Genomic DNA, 18407 nt, shown 5'->3' with positions numbered 1-18407 from the left:
CACCAATGTCAGATTAGGGCCTCATGTGACTGGCTAGGGGCAGACGGGGGAGCTGGAGTGAGACTCCCATAACTCCTGGAATAGGCTCCTGCTAGAGCAAGGGGGGTGGGCCGCGCACTAGGGTAGGGCAGAGTTGGATAGCTGGGGTTGAAAGCAGGCTCTGCCATCTACCCGCAGTGTCGTCTCCAATGAGCCACTCAATCTCCACAGGCTTTCCCTATAAACCTGGACACGTGAACATGTTTTGTATTTTTATTCTGAACTGGTCTGTCAGGTGGTGACACAAGAGGGGACAGAGGAGAAGCTCAGGAAAGCAGAGTTTAGTGGACATCCGGGTCCTGGGGATAGGAGGCACTGGCACCCACACAAGGCCGCATGGGGAAGCAGCAGGAGGCCGAAGGTGGGCATGGTGGGAACCGGGAGAGCAAGACCTTTATTGTGGTTTCTGTGAGAAAGGCAAGGCAGCGCCGGGAACGTAATTTAGGATTGGCTAGTTTCGATCTTTTTGGTGGAATTTAGGCTACAGAGGTGGTCTCTACTTGCCTCCTCCCTGTTGCTGGGGTGATGGAGGCAGAGGAATACTGCTTCTGGGGGCCAGAGAGAGGAGGTATGGCTCCAGATTGGATAGCAAAGGCGTGCTCCTGGCTGGGCCCTTTGCAATCTCTAGAATTGGCTAGATCCAGGAGGAGCAGTTTCTCCCCACCTAGAAAGGTTTCTTAAGATGTCAAGACATAATTTATAGGAAACAATTATATGTATACATATAATACATAAGTTTTATATAATTATAATATACATTTAATTTATATATCTGTATACATTATACATATATAATATTTTATCTATTTATCTGTTCATATTTTATATAATTGTATATTTAATTATATATTATACATATATAATATTATGTGTACATGTAATATATTATACAATACAGAACACATATCATCTAAAATTGGACATACGAACAATGATCTCAGAGCATCACATGAGATAAAATAGTTAACAACACGCAGGCCATGGTCTGGTACTAAGTAGACGCCTGTACTCAGGAGTAGCTTCCTCTCTTCCTCCATCCATCTCAACAGATGGCCCATCTTTTACCTCTCTCTTGACCTGGGACAAGAGGGTCCTTCTGTCTAGAACCTTGTCTTTTAACTGTGAAGTAAGGAACAGCATCCAGATGCTTGCCAAGATAACTTTCAGGCCTGATGTTTCCCCTTGCTTATTTGATTCCTGCTGAGGGCTGCCACGCACATTTGTGGGTCAGAAGGGCAGGGACAAGGGGTCCCTCTGGGGGACTCAGCAAAGGGAGCTTGGAGGTTGGAACAATGTCATCAGATTGAGAAAGAGATTGGCCACACCTCACAAGCACAGACCTCAGTTCCGACACAGTGGCCAGCCCTGGAGAGTCTTTGTAGAGCCACACAAGTATTCTTTCCAATTCCTGACCATGGACCCAGACTTGGGTGAGGCAAGGAGAAGGGGCATGCTCTTTAAGGTCACGGAACACAAAAAATGTCTGTTCTACCACATACACACCACTTTTTCAAGATTTTATTTACCTATGTATTTATTTAGCGGGAGCACATGAGCAGGGGGAGGGGCAGAGGGAGAGTGAGCATCTCAAGCCAACTCCGTGCTGAGCCTGGATGGAGCCTGACATGGGGCTCAATCTCATGACCCTGAAATCATGACCTGAGCCAAAAATCAAGAGTCAGATGCTCAATTGACTGAGCCACCCAGGTACCCCCCTGCATATAATATTCACATTGATGTGAGTCTTGGGCCTGTAGATCAGAAACTCTAGGTTTCCCCATGACATCTATCTCTGAGGACTGCTATAAAAATGAAATGAAAATGAAAGCGTCTAGCACGATGCCTGACGGTCAGTAAGGGCTGGCTCGGTGAAAGTGTTCCCTCTTATTAAATATTCTGTGCCTGATTATTCCATAAGCAGAGGATATTTCTGCAGTAAGTGCTGAAATTATCTCATGTCAGTTCTTAATAAAGTTCAAGCCATTTGTTTGCTTCTAGAAATATGTAACTGGTCAGTTGGCTAGCTCAGGGATGGGATGAGATTTTAGAGAGGAGCTTTGGCTTTGTGATAGGTAGGTACCATGTTTGCATAAAAAGGATCATGTGAAGGGAAATCCAGCAAGGGTGGGGGGGGGGGTCCCTTTATTTTTCAAATAGGATGAAAACTGCTGAGGATAAGAGCAAGTCTGGGCTCTAGAAGAGTGGTGTTTACACCCTTCATTCTTGCATTGTGTCATTACAGATTGGCGGCTTGATTATATTGTTTATCAGTGGGGACTTTAGCTTAAACCCTGAAATGCTATACTAGGAAAAATCAGTGTATCACAGGCAAGTTGTCACTTTCTCTAAACGGGACTCCATTTTCCATGTGTGCTTTGAGAATAGGCTTTGGGTTTGTCAGGAGAAGTTTTTATTGTTTCTAGAACTATATTCAATGACGAAGTTTTTGAAGGCCACTTCCTGGCACTAACTGCAAGAATGGACCAACAAGCACCACTTAAGTCTGGAGAAGATTCCCCACAAGAGGATTTTTTAAGTTTCTAAGCAGAATTGTCAGACCCCAAGTGTGTGTTACCCACAGGTGGCAGGGATTTGAAGAAGTGCTTGGTACTCAGAGCCCACAGCAGCCTGGGCCCATGAGGCTCACAAGGGCCGCAGTTTAAGTCCTTCTGAGTCTGTGGGCCTGGTTCCATCTAAGGGTATGACTAAGGCTTGGAAATCAGCAGTCACTTCTACGGTCCACCCCGCCTTCCTCCCAGTTCATCTCCAGTAAAGGGCCTCACTTTCCAACCTTGTCATAGGTTAAATTGTGTTTCCCTCAAAATTCCTCTGTTGAAGCCCTAACCCCCAGGACTTCAGAATGTAACTCTGTTGGAAGATACGGTCTTTAAATAATGTTGCTAGGATGGGCCCTAATCCAATATGACTAGTGTCCTTATAATAAGAGATGAGGACACAGACACACAGAGAATGAAGACCAAGTAAGGACCCAGGGTGAACCTGGCCATCTCCAAGCCAAAAAGAGGGACCACGGGAGAAATCAACCCCACAGACACCTTGATCCCAGACTTTCAGGCTCCAGAACTGGGTGTCTGTTGTTTAAGCCACCCAGCCTGTGATATTTTGTGATGGCGGCCTGAGCAGACACAGACACCACTTACTTGTGTTTTCAAAAACTGATCTTTCTGACCAAAAATAAATAAATAAAATAAACAAAGACCAGAAAGAGAGAGGGAAACAACAACTAAGTCATCCACAGGGACAATGTATAGTAGACCTGCCTGTCCCTAGATGACCCATTGAAGCTTACTGGGGGATTTCAGGTGCAAGTTAGGATAACCACAAGCAGTAATCTCACTTACAACACTTGGTTATAACATCATCCCACTTCTCTTTTCCATGGTGCCTGTTTGTTTTCCCCCCACCATGATGTGAAGCCAAGAGGAGAGTCTAGTAGAGAGAGAAAAACTCTGGAGTTGGCATCAGAATACCTAGGCTCCCATCCTGGGTCCATCCTTCCCTGGCTCTGAGATTTGGGGAAGATTGATTTAATTTCTGTAAGCCTTAGCTATCTCATCTTCAACACAGGGCAAACAATGCCTATTTCACAGGTCGTTTTGAGGACTAAGTGGCATGGGGTGGTGTATGGAGTGACCAAGGTATAGGTAGAAATCTGACAAATACAGATGGACTGATGTGGACTCCAGACTCTTTTGGAGTCTGACCGTAAAGGCAGAATACCACATTTGTCTCTGTTCTATGCAGTCCTCTGTCATGTGTAATCATTCACATCTATTACAGTAACTTTGGATTTCAGTTTCATCATCTGCAACGTTACTCTTGCCAGCTTTGGTCATCTGCGGTCGGTCATCAGCTCCGTATTGGCTCAACAGGGCTGAGGACTGCATGCCACCAGATGCCAAGTCATTCAGTGGTATTGAAGCCTTCCTCTTTGCCAGCCTCCCATTCCAAGAGGTCACCAAGTTCTGACAATGTTATTTCTTCATCATGCCTTCTGTGTGCCCTTCTTCTCCATCCTGACAGGCATGGTCTTGCTTCTAGACCCTCTTCTGTCACCTGGACCACAGCCTTCCTACCCTGCTTTCCTCCTTGAGTTCCTGACCTCCCCAATTCATTCTCTGCTTTGCTGATGGGGGCATCTGACAAAAATATAAACAGAAGCCACCCCTACCCCCGACTACTGAAGAATGTCCGCTGATTACACTAATCTTATCTACCTTCTTCAGATAATCTTTATGTTGGGTTTAACATGTTCTGTTCCCAAGGGACATTTTGAAACACAGTAGAACAGAAGAGTTTTAAACAGGTTTCTTTTGGTGTGCAGTTTTCTCCCTAAGTAAATGATAAGTTTTTTTTGATAGCAAAGCTTGCATTCTAGACTGCTCTGTATTATTATCACCCAGACCCGTATAGGGAGTCAGTACCTTGTACACAGGTATTGAACGAAGTAATGCATGAATGAAAAATGAATATCCTAATTTCGAATTTATCTGTGGCCTCTTGGGACAACAGGGAACCAAAACGCAAAAAACGAAAAAACAAAAAAAGATGGGAAGAGAGCCAGCCCCCTAGTGCTGAGGGAGAAAGGGATGCCTCTTGTCTTAGTTTGGGATATGGATATCCGAGCCTGAGATATGTGCTTGGAAGTTGATTGTGAAAAGTGATCCTGGCAAGTAGCAGTGAGTGGGGAATGGGGAAGATCAGAAAGAAGGTTAAAGCTAATACAAGGATGCATCCTTGAGTTGGTCTCCACCATGGCCACTGGGGGCCAGTCCTGCGAGGACATCTAATGAGCAAGGGCTGCAGAAGTGCTGTCTTGTGAAGAGCTTTTATCCACCGGCCCCTGACCTCATAGGGCAGGTTTCCTCTGAGGATCAAGGCCATTCATGGATGCCATCCAGGTGGTTTTCACAATTCTGAGAAGTCATAGAAGCCTGGAGGAGAGCAAGAGAGGACAGCGTAGATGCAGTGAAGTGCTGCCGGCTTTCACTCGCCTGTGCGTGGCTCCCTGTGGCTCTGGGTGGATCAAATGTGGGCTGAGAGTGTGAGGCAGGGCCCAAGGGCTGCTCCGTCCATCACTGCTCGTCCAAGCCCTTCTATGTCTGGGAAGAGAGGCAGGTGCATGCTTTCCACCTCCGAATCATTCACTCAATCATTGACAGCTTATTCACTGACCGCCTACCTGGTTCACAGTTCTGTTAGGCGTTTGTCTAAACAGCAAGTCCCTAGTTCCACTTGTGAATTCACAAAGAGTTAGTCTTTCCTAGATGTACGCATGCCATCGAAACAGTGCGTTTCCTGACATCTCTGGTCATGATTTCAGATGCTCTTAGTCTTGAAATGGGAATCCTGGTGACAGTCTCCTCAAAAGGAGTCTTTTGATTTATAATTCATCTTGGATCTCATTTCCACAGTAACAGGTGGTAAATTATCAGAGACTCCATCTACTTGGACCACCAAAAGGAACCCTTGTGCCAGGAGCTCAGGGTATCCAGCCACACCTCTGCGGAAAGTAATGAATATATTGGTAGAAAAAACATATTGGTAGAAAAAAAATATTTTTCTTCCTTTGCAGTTGTACCAGGCCATCCTAATATGAGCATCTGTGGCCATTAGCTGGCCACTAGCCAGCATGGTCCGTGCACCCTCCAGTTCGCAGTTTGGGCTCACCGAAGGGCCAGAGACAGGATCTATTTGCAAAGGCTGCACGTCTGGGTTGCAGCCAATTCCAGTGGGCAGGTGGTCCTCACCGTTTGCCTGTTAGCTGGACCTTGCATGTGAGGCTCAGAACTGGCTATCTTTGCTTGCTCCTGCCTGTCAGTGACCCGATAAAGGCTAGTACAGGTAGGCAGTCAGGACACCAGACCTCATCAGACAAAACTTGTCACCCTGAGAGCCACTGGTTGATGAGTCTCCAACCTGACAGGGCATCAGAAAATACAGGCCACCCGCCCAAGGACAGAGAGCATGTCTGGCTTCTTTCTCAAGGGGCCCCATGTTGCTCTGAGCTGCAGCTCGAAGCTCCTGGCTCCCTCTTGTGTATTGTAGGGGCTGGGGGTGGGGGGACACCAGCAAAGAAAAATTTCATGTCCAGCCTGTAAATGTGTTTATCCCGAGCATCCTGCTGAGCTGGAAACAAGGGTATATAGTACTTAAAGATAGATAGATCGATCCATCTCACCAAAAATGTACCAATCTGCTGCCCTCCTCTTTGGGTTCTTATGAGTGTCCCCCAATACTTCCCTTCCCCATCTGCTTCACTTCCCCTGCCTCAGTCCTTCCCCATGCCCACATGTGGCCAAGGTCAGGCTCTGTTGAGCAACCCATCCCCCACCATCTGGTGAATGGCTGGGTCTAGAATGCAGATGTGACCTTGCAAGAGCCCCAGGACTCTTGGGGCTCACCCTGACTGTACTGCCAGCTGTCCTGGGATCCTGAGCCCCTCACACTCTCTCTGCCTCAGCAGGCTCCATTCCTTTATGCCTCTAGCTCCAGGACTGGCTCCTGCTTTTGGTGCTTGTGTCGAGCCTGCCCTTCCCAGCTCTCCCCCTCGAGGCTAGGCCGTACAGTCCTGCTCACTGACTTGTCTCATGGCTGAGATGCCCTCATCCTGCAGGTGTTCCTTTTGGATGACACCTATGTGGCTAGCTAAAGACCCCCCTCCCCACCCCGGTGGTCCTGCTGCTGTGCTGAGACCACCCACTGATGGCCCAGGGTCACACTGCTCAGGCTGCTACAGCTTAAACAACAGACATTTATTTCTCATGGTTCTGGAGCCTGGAGGTCTGAGATCAAGGTGCCAGCATGGTCGGGTTCTGGTGAGAGCTCTCTTCCTGGTTTGCAGACGGCCATCTTCTTGCTGGGTCCTCATGGGGTCTCTTTCTCTCCTTACAAGGACACTAAGCCCAGCATGAGGTCCATGGACCTCATCTAAACCTAATCACCGGGGCACCTAGGGAGCTTAGTCCATTAAGCGACTGCCTTTGGCTCGGGTCATGATCCTGGGGTCCTCAGATCGAGCCCCACGTCAGGCTCTCTGCTCAGCAGGAAGCCTGCTTCTCTCTCTCCCTCTGCCCCTCCTCCAGCTCGTGCTCTCTCTCTCGCTCGCTCACTCTCTGTCTCTCAAATAAATAAATAAATAACTTTTATATAACTAAATAACTAAATAAAATACATCCTAAGTACATCCCAAAGTCCCCACCCCCAAATGCCCTCCCACTGAGGATTAGGGCTTCCGGCATTCATCTCCTGCGGCTCCCTGGCAAAGTACCCCACTTTCTCAAAGCCCAGGAAGTGAGAAGTGTGAGAGCAAAGCACCAGCAGGGTTGGGTTTTTCTGCAGGCGCAGAGGGAAAATTTCCTGCATCTCTCCAAGCTTCCGGTGGCTGCCGGCTGTCCTTGGTGTTCTTACTCTTGTGCCTGCATCTCCCCAGTCTCTGCCTCCATCTTCCCATGGCCACCTTCTCCATGTTGTGTCTCTGTGTGTCCTCTTCTTTTCTAAGGATGCCAGTCTCTGGGTTTAGAACCCATCCTCATCCAGTAAGACTTTACCTTTACTCATGACATCTTCAGATAAGGTTCAAATAAAGTCACATTCCGAGGCTCCAGGTAAACACAAATTTGAGGGGACACTATTCAACCCCCTACAGTACTCTAATGTTAAGTTATACTGAAAAAAGGGGTTATTTTGTTGTAATTCCTGCCTGTGTCTTCCCCACTCAATTCCTTGAACAAGTGCCTGGGGTCTATGAACAGATACGGTGCCTGCCCCCCTGGGGCTCTCAGGATAACGGGAGAGGCTGATGGGTATGATTAGCTCCTGCATTGCATTTTATGGTGATTATTAGTATAATAGAGATAAAAGCGACAATTCTATCCAGCTGAGAGTAGAGAAGGCTCTGGGAGGGCTTCTCAGAAGTGTGAACTAAATGATGGTTAAGACAAATAGTTATGGAAAGACAAGGCATTCTAAGAAGAGGGACCAGTTTGGCCATAATTCTTGAGGTGATCCTTTCAGGATCTCTTATAGGACCTCACAGTTTCCCCACAGAAGTAAACAGTTCACCTGGTGTCTGGGTTGGGGCTGCCAAGAGGGTCCCCCATCTCTCTATAAGTGATTGGTCCCTGGCGGATAGCCCATTAAACATAAGCCATGCAGAGCCTCTTGAAAGGCTGAGCATTGTTTCCTGGCCTGTCTTTGCCAGCCACAAATGTGAGGACATTTATTTGACCAAACCACATGACTATCTCCTGTGTTGGCACAAACCTTCATGGAGTATTTTAAACTGAGAGCTTAGATATGGAGAAGACTGGGAGACCACGTGCCTCCCTTGCATCAAGGGAGCTCATTGTCTGAGGTGGCATTACAGAATGTCTGTTAATGCTCATCGGTAGCACAGGGCCTCCTCCTCTCCCCTCAGGACACCAGTCCCACCCCAAGACTTGTCCTGTCATCATGGTTGACCTCATTGATTTGTGCAACATCAACATATATGTAGGGCTGGGGATTCCAAAATCTGCACTTTCAGCTGCAAACTCTCTCCTGGTTGGGGCCCACTTCCAACAGCCTTCTGGATACTTCTGCTTGGAAGTACCTTAGAAACCTCACGCAGTATAAACCAAACCTGCTCCCCTCAATAGTCACCTTGCAGATCTGTCCTGTTCTGATCACTTCTCACTGCACAGCTGCTTGGAAGAGTAGATTGGACATAAATATTATTCTCTGTATCCCCAAGAATGTGGCAGAAACCCATTCTCTATGCCTGTGTAGTTCCTGGTAACTGGATATTAAAGACACCCCATGGACTGAATTACCCTGTGCCCCAGATTCGTATGTAAAAGCCCTAACCCCCAATGTGATTGCATTTGGAGTAGGGTCTTTAAGGAGGTCCTTAAGGTTAAATAAGGTCATAAGGGTGGGACCCTAATCAATAGGACCAGTGTCCCTATAAGAGGGAAGAGACAGCAGGGATGCACATTATGAGAAAAGGATGTAACTAGAAGACACATGTCTGCAAGCCAAGGAGAGAGGTCTCAGGAGAACCCAACCCTTCTGGCACCTTGATCTTAGACTTCCAACCTCCAGAACTGGAACATAAATGTCTGTGGTTTAAGCCACCCAGGCTCTAGTATTCTGTTAATGGTGGCCCGAGCCAACTAAGATAGACCTGCCTGGGATTTAACTATTCAGGGCTGCTATACAGGCCCCAGAAGATGAATGGTTGTTAGTTTTCTCCAGGACCCGCTACATAATTCACAGGGCCCAGGGCACCAATGAAAATGCAGGGTTCCCTGTTCCAGAAACAGGAAAAAAAAAAAGGGGGGGGGGGAAGCTGTTTCTTTTCTTCTATTGTTTCACCACCTGTCATGTTGGTTTTTATGTGCTCTTTACAATGACAATAACAGGCGCAAAGATTCTCAGGCATGAGTACAGATCCTCGTAGGAACTGACTGCACCCTGGCATCCCCGTGGGGGCAGAAGTGAGGGTTGCAGGGTCCCCCGGGGTGGGACTGGGAGGCCAAGGCCTCATCCCAGGCTCGCGGGAGGTGGGACTGCACATGAGCTGAGGGGCCAAGGCCCCATCAGACTTCACTTACAAAAACTCCAAGAAAAAATTCTCAAAATTCCAAGATGGCGACCGCAGGGCATGAAGCCGCCAGCACAGTGCCTTTTCAGCCTGGAGCCCTGTGGGCCGGCTGGGGGAATGCCCTGAGGCTGGCCTGGCTTCTCTCCTGCGTCACGACGTCAGGGGAACCCTAATAAAACTGCATCACTCTAAGTGCTAAAGCTCTACTGAGATCCTCATCGTTCGGCAATTCTGGAGGAATATTATGCTCCACTTTCAATTTCATTTTCTGTCAAAGTCACATGTATCCAGAGCTCAGCACATTCAAGTCAGCTCTGCAGACCACCTGAAAGAAGGCCCCTTCTCTTTCCCTTGGTGTTTATATCCACATGCTTGCTTTGCTGTTTCATTTCAGCCCATCCTTTCCCGTGTGTGTGCTTTATACGATCTCTGAATTCTGATACCCACCTGCCGGCCTGTCTTCAGTGTCACCAGCCTAAATGAACACAAGGCAATACCACTGCATGGCACAATGGAAGAAGAGTGGGCTCCTGCGGCAGGGTAGCCAGGAGCTAGTTACTTACTGTCTCTGGTGTTGGTGTTTTCTTCTATAAAATGGTGATACCACCTGCCCACAGGCTTGGGAGGACCACAGGAGAACTGCATGGCCTCCAGCCCTGTTCTAACATCTGCCTCCCCCAAAACACCCCCCCACATCCCCTACATGGGCCACCTCCCCTCAGACTGCTCAGATGCCACTTCACTTGGTGCCCTCCCGAGCCACTAACTAGTCCTTCCACCTTGCAGGCTGGAGTAGGGCCTCCAGAGGGCCTGCCAGAGCCCTCCAGCTACGCTCCCCTAGAAAGATAAGGGACAGATGCCCTGTGCTGTTTTGTGCAAGGAAGGAAAAGTGAGAAAGCCCCCAGGACCTTCAGAGACTGAGCAGGCTGAGCCTGCTTTCGTGCTCTGCTACCTTCCTGCGCTTCTTCACCTGAAAATGGGCACAGTAATTCCTACTCCGTGAGGTTGTTGGGAAGAGAGAATCTCCTATAAGAGATAAGAACTGAGTTTGGCAGGAAGCAGGTGCTTAATAAATGGCATCTGCTGCCCCTTCCCATAGAGCTTTTGGAGTTCAGCATGTGCTGGACTATCCCAGCAGCAAGTGGAGAGGGACAGTGGGCTGGATTAAGGGACCCATGACCCCGATTCTTCCGTATTTTACACCCCTGGCAATCTTCTGACTTCTCTGAGCCTCTTTTTTTTTTTTTTTTTCATTCTTACATGAAATTATGAATACTTGCCCTGCCTACCTCCCAAGGTGAGTTATGTTGAAAATTAAGTGAGGTGATGGATGTGAACTTTCATACAAAGAGAAAGTGGTCCAAGGTTTAGGCCACTAAACATCAAACAGAATGCTTGGCTTTCTCCTCCCGGCCCACACCAGGTCCTCTGCCTTGCCGGCATGACAGGTATGCCAGAGGCATTTGGGGAAGACAGCCCTGAGGTCAGTCACATCTGGAGCACCTTCACTTGACCAGCATGTGATTTTTGTTTTCATGACTATAAAGGACAACTACAGAACGGAGGGCTGACTCGGGGCCAGGGTATAGGTGGGAAGGCAAGTCTCGATGGCTGTGCAGGTAAGAAGGCTGCAGGAGATGTGTGTGAGCAAGCCTCCTAGCCTCAGGTGCAGCCTAAGGCAGCCCCCAAGGCATTCATCATATATTAGCACACTCTTACATGCAGGAATACACAAATTAGGATTCAGCCCTCAGCGCTGCATCAGAATCCAAATTTGAATGTCTGCCTGATTCCTGCCGAGCAGCCTGACTCCCGCCTGGGTTTACAATGGGGAACTCACTACCTTACAAGCTTAGTCCACATTTGCCTGTCTCTGTTAAAAAAATGGTTCTGTGCCTTCCCTCCTTTAGTGGTACTGCAGAGGGGTCAGGAGCCAGGAACTCTGGAACCACACTGCCTGGGACCCAAGGTGATCTCCTCCCTTTCCTGGTTGTGTGACCTCGTGAGCTCCTTAACCTTAAGTGCCTCGGGTTCCTCGTTTGGAATATGAGGGTCCTAGTAATACTTATCTCATAGGGTTGTTAGGTGATCGAGTGTACTCATGTGAAAAGCACATCGCAAGTCCTCGGGAAATGCCAGTTATTACTGTTACGCTATGATTTCTCGTTCCCCTTGTGAAAGTATTAACATCGAGGAACAATGAAAGCACTTTAAAAGAAAATATGCCGGGCAGAGAGATAAATGAACTGTTTGCATAAACATGAATTAAGAGAGTCACACTCAAGGAAGAATTGTTCCCTGTTGAGGACAGCAAACATCTGGAAGGAATTAAATGGGGGAAGAGGGTGGGTGGTGGTGGTGTGGGGTGAGAACACGCTGTGACCGTTGGAAGGAGATAATTCATTCTGGGGTGGGTAAGTGAGCCCAAAAAAAAGGGGAGGCTGCTCTGGGCTTATGCAGCATGATTTGATGCCCAGATACTATTTACCCCTCCAAGTAATTTCTGTTCTGATTAGCATGGGTACCTAAAATATCAAAACCATTCCTTTGAGCTGATGCATTACCTTGAAAAGGCCACTTCTCTTCTCAAATGCAAATATATTAACATAAAAAATAACAAGGTACTGTTTTACATCTGTGCAATTAACAATACAAGGATTGGGGTACTCAGCTGCACTGATTTTCTATCTGCCTGTTTCAACAGGCACCCCAGAACATTTATGACGGACACATGAATAGATGTAACTTTGGGGGAAGTGATTTGGCTGGAGTTCTTTAAAATCACAAAAATTGGGGCACCTGGGTGGCTCAGTGGGTTAAAGCCTCTGCCTTTGGCTCAAGTCATGATCCCAGGGTCCTGGGATCGAGCCCCACATCGGGCTCTCTGCTCAGTGGGGAGCCTGCTTCTCCCTTTCTCTCTGCTGCCTCTCTGCCTACTTGTGGTTTGTGTCTGTCAAATAAATAAATAAAATCTTAAAAAAAAAAAAAGAATCACAAAAATGTTTATACCCTTTGATCTACTAATTTAACTTCTGGGAATTTATCGTCAGGAACATTTTCAAAACAAGGAGAGACCTTTCTGCATTTATTGTCCATGACTGAAAAAAAATATTCGACGGTATGAGAATGGGTAAATTTCAACACATCTCCTTGATGGACTCTATGGGTGCAGCCACCAAAATCATAATTACAAAAGAGAGAGAGAATGATGGGAACATGTTTGTGAAATAATCATACTAGGAAAAAAAGAAAAACAACTCCGAAATCAAATTGTAAAGAATGAGGATGCCTATGGGTGGAGCCAGAAAAAGAAAACCAATGTGCTTTGTTGGAGGCTGTGGGATTGTGGAGGAATTATTTTCTTTCTTTTATTTGGGTGTATGTTAACACCGGTTGTGCAATGAACAATAATAAAAGACCCAAATGAACTCTCAGGGCAGGGGTAGCCCACTGTCAATCACTACCACGTGGGCAACTGTCAGCCCAGTTTCCTGGACAGAGAGAGGAGGCCCCAGAGCTGGCAGTTTCGGGGGAGGGGGCTGCTGGGCAAGGCCAGGACCATCCAAAGGCACAGAACACCTGTCAGGCATGGGCACCACCTGCGGAGGGAAGGAGGGAGCAGGGAGCCAACAGAGAGGGGGAGTAAAGGAGATTGTCTACTTCATGGTGTGGGCAGGCCTGGAACTTAAAGCAAGTAGGTTGCCCTGTTCCCCTTAGTCACTCACAAATCCCACGTTTCAAACCAGAATTGGCAAAGCCCAGAGTGTTCTTTATTGCAGCTGATAAGCTATAGTGTCTCTTTGAACTCCAGGGGCATCACAGGCAGGGACTGTAACTAAATTATCGGCCTTTCTGTTTTCCAGACACCCTGTCTCTAACACTTGCCAACCAATCTGGGTCAAATACTGGACAAACACACTGGTTTTAAAACCAAATCCTGGCCTGTGAGGATTTCTTCGGCAGACAGTTCCTGTGGTTACTTAGGTGGTGATTGGGTCATGGGTTCATTTCCCCAGACCCTCTACTTTTATTGACAATGCTTCGGCTACGCTTCCAGAACATGGAGCAGTGACAGGAACCATTGGACCAGGAGGCAGAAAGCTTGCCATTAGGCAGTTCACTTACACTGTCTTGGCCTCCGTGTTTTCACTGGAAATTGGGGGAAATTTTCACCGAAGACTGCATAGACCCCAATCCAATGGCCAAGGTCTGAAAAGTGCAAACAGATGAAGCTCAACAGGGTCCAGTTTTGGCCACAGGACATGTGTCATGCCCAGAACGAAGGAGACGATCCTTCTGCCATACTTTGCCCAGTGTGTCCACATCTTGGAAAACCACAGTTAGATCAGGCACCGCCTCTAAGGGGATATGGACACCCTGAAGTGCGGGCAGAGGAGGGCAGCCAGGATGTATGAAGGTTTAGAACCTAGTCAGGAGAGAACAGATGAAGGAAATGCAGATTTTCAACCAGAAATTTTGAAATTCTGAAGACCTGTCTTATGGAAAAATATTTCACTATGTCTATGTGATACCCCAAAGGGCAGGATTAATGGATAGAAACTACAGGAAGGCAAACTTCCAGTCTGAAGAGAATGCAGAACATTCTAACAGTTAGAAATGATTGAAGACAGAGAGGCGGTATAAGCAGATTGTAAAGATTGGGGATCATGTTGTGGAGCAAGAAAAGTAGGTGCCAAATGAGTGACCACTTGGCATGTGGTTTTCTTGGAGATTAAAGTTCCAGGGGAGGGAGAAGCTGAGATGGGGACTTCGAGGCCCCACCTAGCACTTTGGGTTTCTGGATCTAATCTGAAATGACTTAGCTTCTCCAGAAGCATGGGGGCAGCCAGTCTTCGTGTGACTCAAGCACCCGAACAACTATCTGCCCCCTTCCCTGCCTGGGGTTCTGGAAGAGAGCTATCCTATCCCAATTTCTCAGTGTCTGGACAGGCTGTGGACGAAGTTCCCTGCTGTGCTGGTTCCAAGATTTCCAAGGCAGAATTCCCTCTGGGCCTCATCTGCCCCCACCTCCCACCCTGTTCCACTTCTACTAGTAGTTTCCATTTCTCTAGTGGTGGTGGGTACAGGTCTGGCCAGTGCACAGCAAACAGACCACAGGCATCCCGAGGCTCCTAGCACCAGGATTTCTGGTATACCTGAGTCAGCGCGGTCCACAAGCTTCTAGAGGAGACACCAGGTTGCAATTAGCAAGAGGCACATCCCTCCCCTCAGTATTGTAAAATAGCTGCTTATCACGAAGAAGGAGGAAACCTCTGGAGAGGAAAGGGCGAAAAGTCACTGAGATGGGTTCTTTGCTTCAGCAGGGAAATAGATGATGTAGAAAAAGGATTGGAGGGGGCAAAGAGAGCGGATGAATATAAAAGCATCTTTACCTGCACAGAGGGGCCCTCGCCCCGGCAAGGGGGGGGGACGGGGGGAGGGGGTGGGACCCTGAACCCCGGATACTGGGAAGTACAGTGTTGCCCAGAACCGGGCTGAGTCCGCTGCGGGCGTGGCTCCTTCAGTCAGTTCTGGAGCAGACTTTGTAGGGAAGCACGCTGGTTCTGAAGCAAGCCAGCCCTGCAGGGTAGAGTCCTGGCTCCATGACTGACTTGCTGTGTGCTACCTTTGGTGACTTTAACAGCTCTTGCCCTGAAGGGGGGTAAGAATAGCATCTGCCTCCTAACGTTGAGAGGCTAACACTCAGTATCTTACTTAGGGCTAGCCACCTGAAACTGCTGATATCCAGTCGTGTTCTGCATACAGAAATGACAATAGCACAGGGACTGACCTCAGACATAACGGGAGCTGAGTACAATTAGTGCGCCCCCTAGAATGATCTCGGCTCTTTTAGAAACGCCAAAGCCCCAGGTCACACCCCAGACCAATTCAATTACTGTATTTGTGAGCGGGACACCTCACCAGGTGAGTCTAATGGGCAGACAAGTTTGGGGACCACTGGCTTAGCACAGTGCCTGGGATCTGTTAAGAGTCCCCCTCTGCTTTCCCTTCATCTGTCATTTCTTGATTACCTACTGCATGCCAGGCCAGCCTCTTGGGACCCGGGACCCTCCCCAGCAGAGCTGACCTCTCCCCTTCCCCTCTGCAGTGTCCAGGCCCCGGAGCTCCCCGGACGACCTGAAGGCGCTGACTCGGAACGTGAACCGGCTGAATGAGAGCTTCCGGGACTTGCAGCTGCGGCTGCTGCAGGCGCCGCTGCAGGCGGACCTGACGGAGCAAGTGTGGAAAGCCCAGGACGCGCTGCAGAACCAGTCGGACTCGCTGCTGGCGCTGGTGGGCGCGGTGCAGCGGCTGGAGGGCGCGCTCTGGGGGCTGCAGGCGCAGGCGGCCCAGACGGAGCAGGCGGTGGCCCTGCTGCGGGACCGCACAGGTCAGCAGAGCGACGTGGCGCAGCTGGAGCTGTACCAGCTGCAGGTGGAGAGCAACCGCAGTCAGCTGCTGTTGCGGCGCCACGCCGGCCTGCTCGACGGGCTGGCGCGCAGGGTGGGCGTCCTGGGCGAGGAGCTGGCCGACGTGGGCGGTGCGCTACGCGGCCTCAACCACAGCCTGTCCTATGACGTGGCCCTGCACGCCACGCGGCTGCAGGACCTGCACGTGCTGGTGAGCAACGCCAGCGAGGACACCCGCCGCCTGCGGCTGGTGCACAGGGGCATGGAGCTGCAGCTCAAGCAGGAGCTGGCCCTGCTCAACACGGTCACCGAGGACCTGCGCCTCAAGGACTGGGAGCACTCCATCGCGCTGAGGAACATCTCCCTCGCCAAAGGTACGCAGTGTCCCTGCCTGGGCCCTGCCTGTTGGTACCTTCTTCCTGCCTGCCCCTCCCCAAGGGCTCTGGAGCCCCCCACCCACCTCCCCCAATCCACTTGCCATGAGGAGTGGATGCCCCATCTATTAAATGCTGCCCTACAGAACCCTGGAATTTTCTGTCCAAATGACCTATGCCCCTTTCCCAGCCTGTGTGGGTCGCTCCCCTGGCTAACACTAACCTCCCTTCCACCTCTGGGAGAATACCCTCAGCGTCCACCCACCCCCGCTCCACCCCTAATGGCCAAGGGTGGCTAATGGGGGACCAGGTCGTTAAGAGCTTGGCTGTGCCAACGAGAGCCTCCAAGTGTTTCTGGCTGCAGAAAAGCAGGGGTCAGGCTGTAGGTGCAGGCGGGGAGCAGGGAGGCGCTCCTTCAGGGTCATGGTGTTCCAACGCATAGAGCGCCCAGGAATTGGAGAATTCCCAAATTTGAACTTGGCCTTCCAGGCCAAGTTATGAAGTGTGTTCATCGAGACGGAAGAAAATATTTTATTTAACAATTTGTTAGCTTCATTTATAACTCTTAAATATGATGGCGGAAATGTGTAGGCCTCCACTGGTATTCTTGCTTCAAGCCTACAGACTCGAGAACCAGCTTCCCTCTTTTCCAGGCCTAACTGGTCCCCTACCCTCCTCTCCCCCATACCTTCCTGCTGCTATCTGCCCTGCGCATCAGAGGCACCTTTCGTGAGATGCACGTTTCCCACTTCACCCCCCTGGTCAGAACTCCACCATGGCCCCCCAGGTTCTGCCAGATTCAATAAATACTCCTTAGCTTGATAGTAGGCAATAATGATATCACAGCGAACACCAGCTGTGTCAGGTACGGTGCCTTGTATGAACCATGCCTTGTATGATGCCTTTTCTTTTTACATTTTCATTGAAGTATAGTTGACACGCAGTGTTACATTAATTTCAAGTGTATAGCATGATGATTAGATAATTCTGGATGCCTTATGCTATGTTCACCATGAGTGTAGCTACCACCATATAATGTCTTTTAAAAACAACGGTGAGTGTACTAATTCGTGAAGCTCCTCACAGCCTCATGCCAGGAGGTGACAGAGCCAGGATGTGGACCCAGACTTTTCTGATCCTAGAGCTGGTGTGCTCTCTATTGCACACCTGACCCCAGCTTGACTTCCCTGCCTTCTCCTCTGATTGTTCCCATCTACCAGAGGTTACAAAAGGATAGTGTGTAGGGGCAGGTTGAGCAATGCCCGTGAGTAAAGTGACCTTGGTGTCCAGGGAGTAGTAGGAGCTAGGGCAGGTCCTCCTCATTTGGGCCAGGCTGGAATATGGACCTGGCATTGACAGAGTCTTCCCGTTTTTCGTAAGAAACCAGAAATATGGAATGTTCTAGAAATTGTTCACTTGTCTAATTCTGTGGGTCGTGTATGGTCCATAAACAGCCAATTTCCACCCCCCTCCCCCGTAGGAAGCATCTGATCCAGTGGGACACGTCTTGTCACTGCTCTAGAGACACAGCCTGCCCTTCCCACAGCCTTAACTTCACTCCAGCTCTTCCTCCTACTGCAGGGCCTCCTTCCTCTTCCTCTTCCTCTTCCTCTTCCTCTTCCTCTTCCTCATCCTCATCCTCATCCAGATCCCACTGATCCTTCAGATCTCACTCAAACCCACCTCCCACAACCCTGCCGGTCCCTCTAGCTCACTGAAGCCTCCCTCCTCTGAGCTTCTCCGTGTATTAGAGCGGAAAGTAGGAATGATGGGGTCTCCCACTCGCGTAGTCCTTTCCAGTCTACAGAGAGCTTTAGGGTACATTACTTTGTTTTAAAGTGGGTCCCCATGACCGAATATGAGGTTGGTTGAAGGAGGGCTTTGTTATTGAGGGCAGGGTAGGATTCCTGCAGAAAAACAACTGAGGCTCCCGGAGGAAATGCCTGATTTACATAAGGCCACACAGCTGGTAATGAT

At 49.1% G+C, this 18407-nt stretch overlaps 1 protein-coding gene across 1 annotated transcript in view; it reads left to right on the top strand.

Moving 5' to 3' along the window:
* The window catches only part of LOC111155460 (scavenger receptor class A member 5), a 126973-nt gene that overhangs the window by 56113 nt on the left and 52453 nt on the right, over positions 1-18407 (top strand). The window contains exon 4 of the mRNA XM_022515626.1: positions 15756-16430. Within this exon, the coding sequence (XP_022371334.1) occupies positions 15756-16430 (675 nt within the window). The remainder of the gene's footprint in view (positions 1-15755; positions 16431-18407) is intronic.

Source organism: Enhydra lutris, unplaced genomic scaffold, assembly GCF_002288905.1.
Source record: "Enhydra lutris kenyoni isolate GAN:26980312 unplaced genomic scaffold, ASM228890v2 scaffoldscaffold3, whole genome shotgun sequence".
Classification (NCBI taxonomy): domain Eukaryota; kingdom Metazoa; phylum Chordata; class Mammalia; order Carnivora; family Mustelidae; genus Enhydra; species Enhydra lutris.
This window is presented reverse-complemented; position numbering and strand designations above follow the sequence as displayed.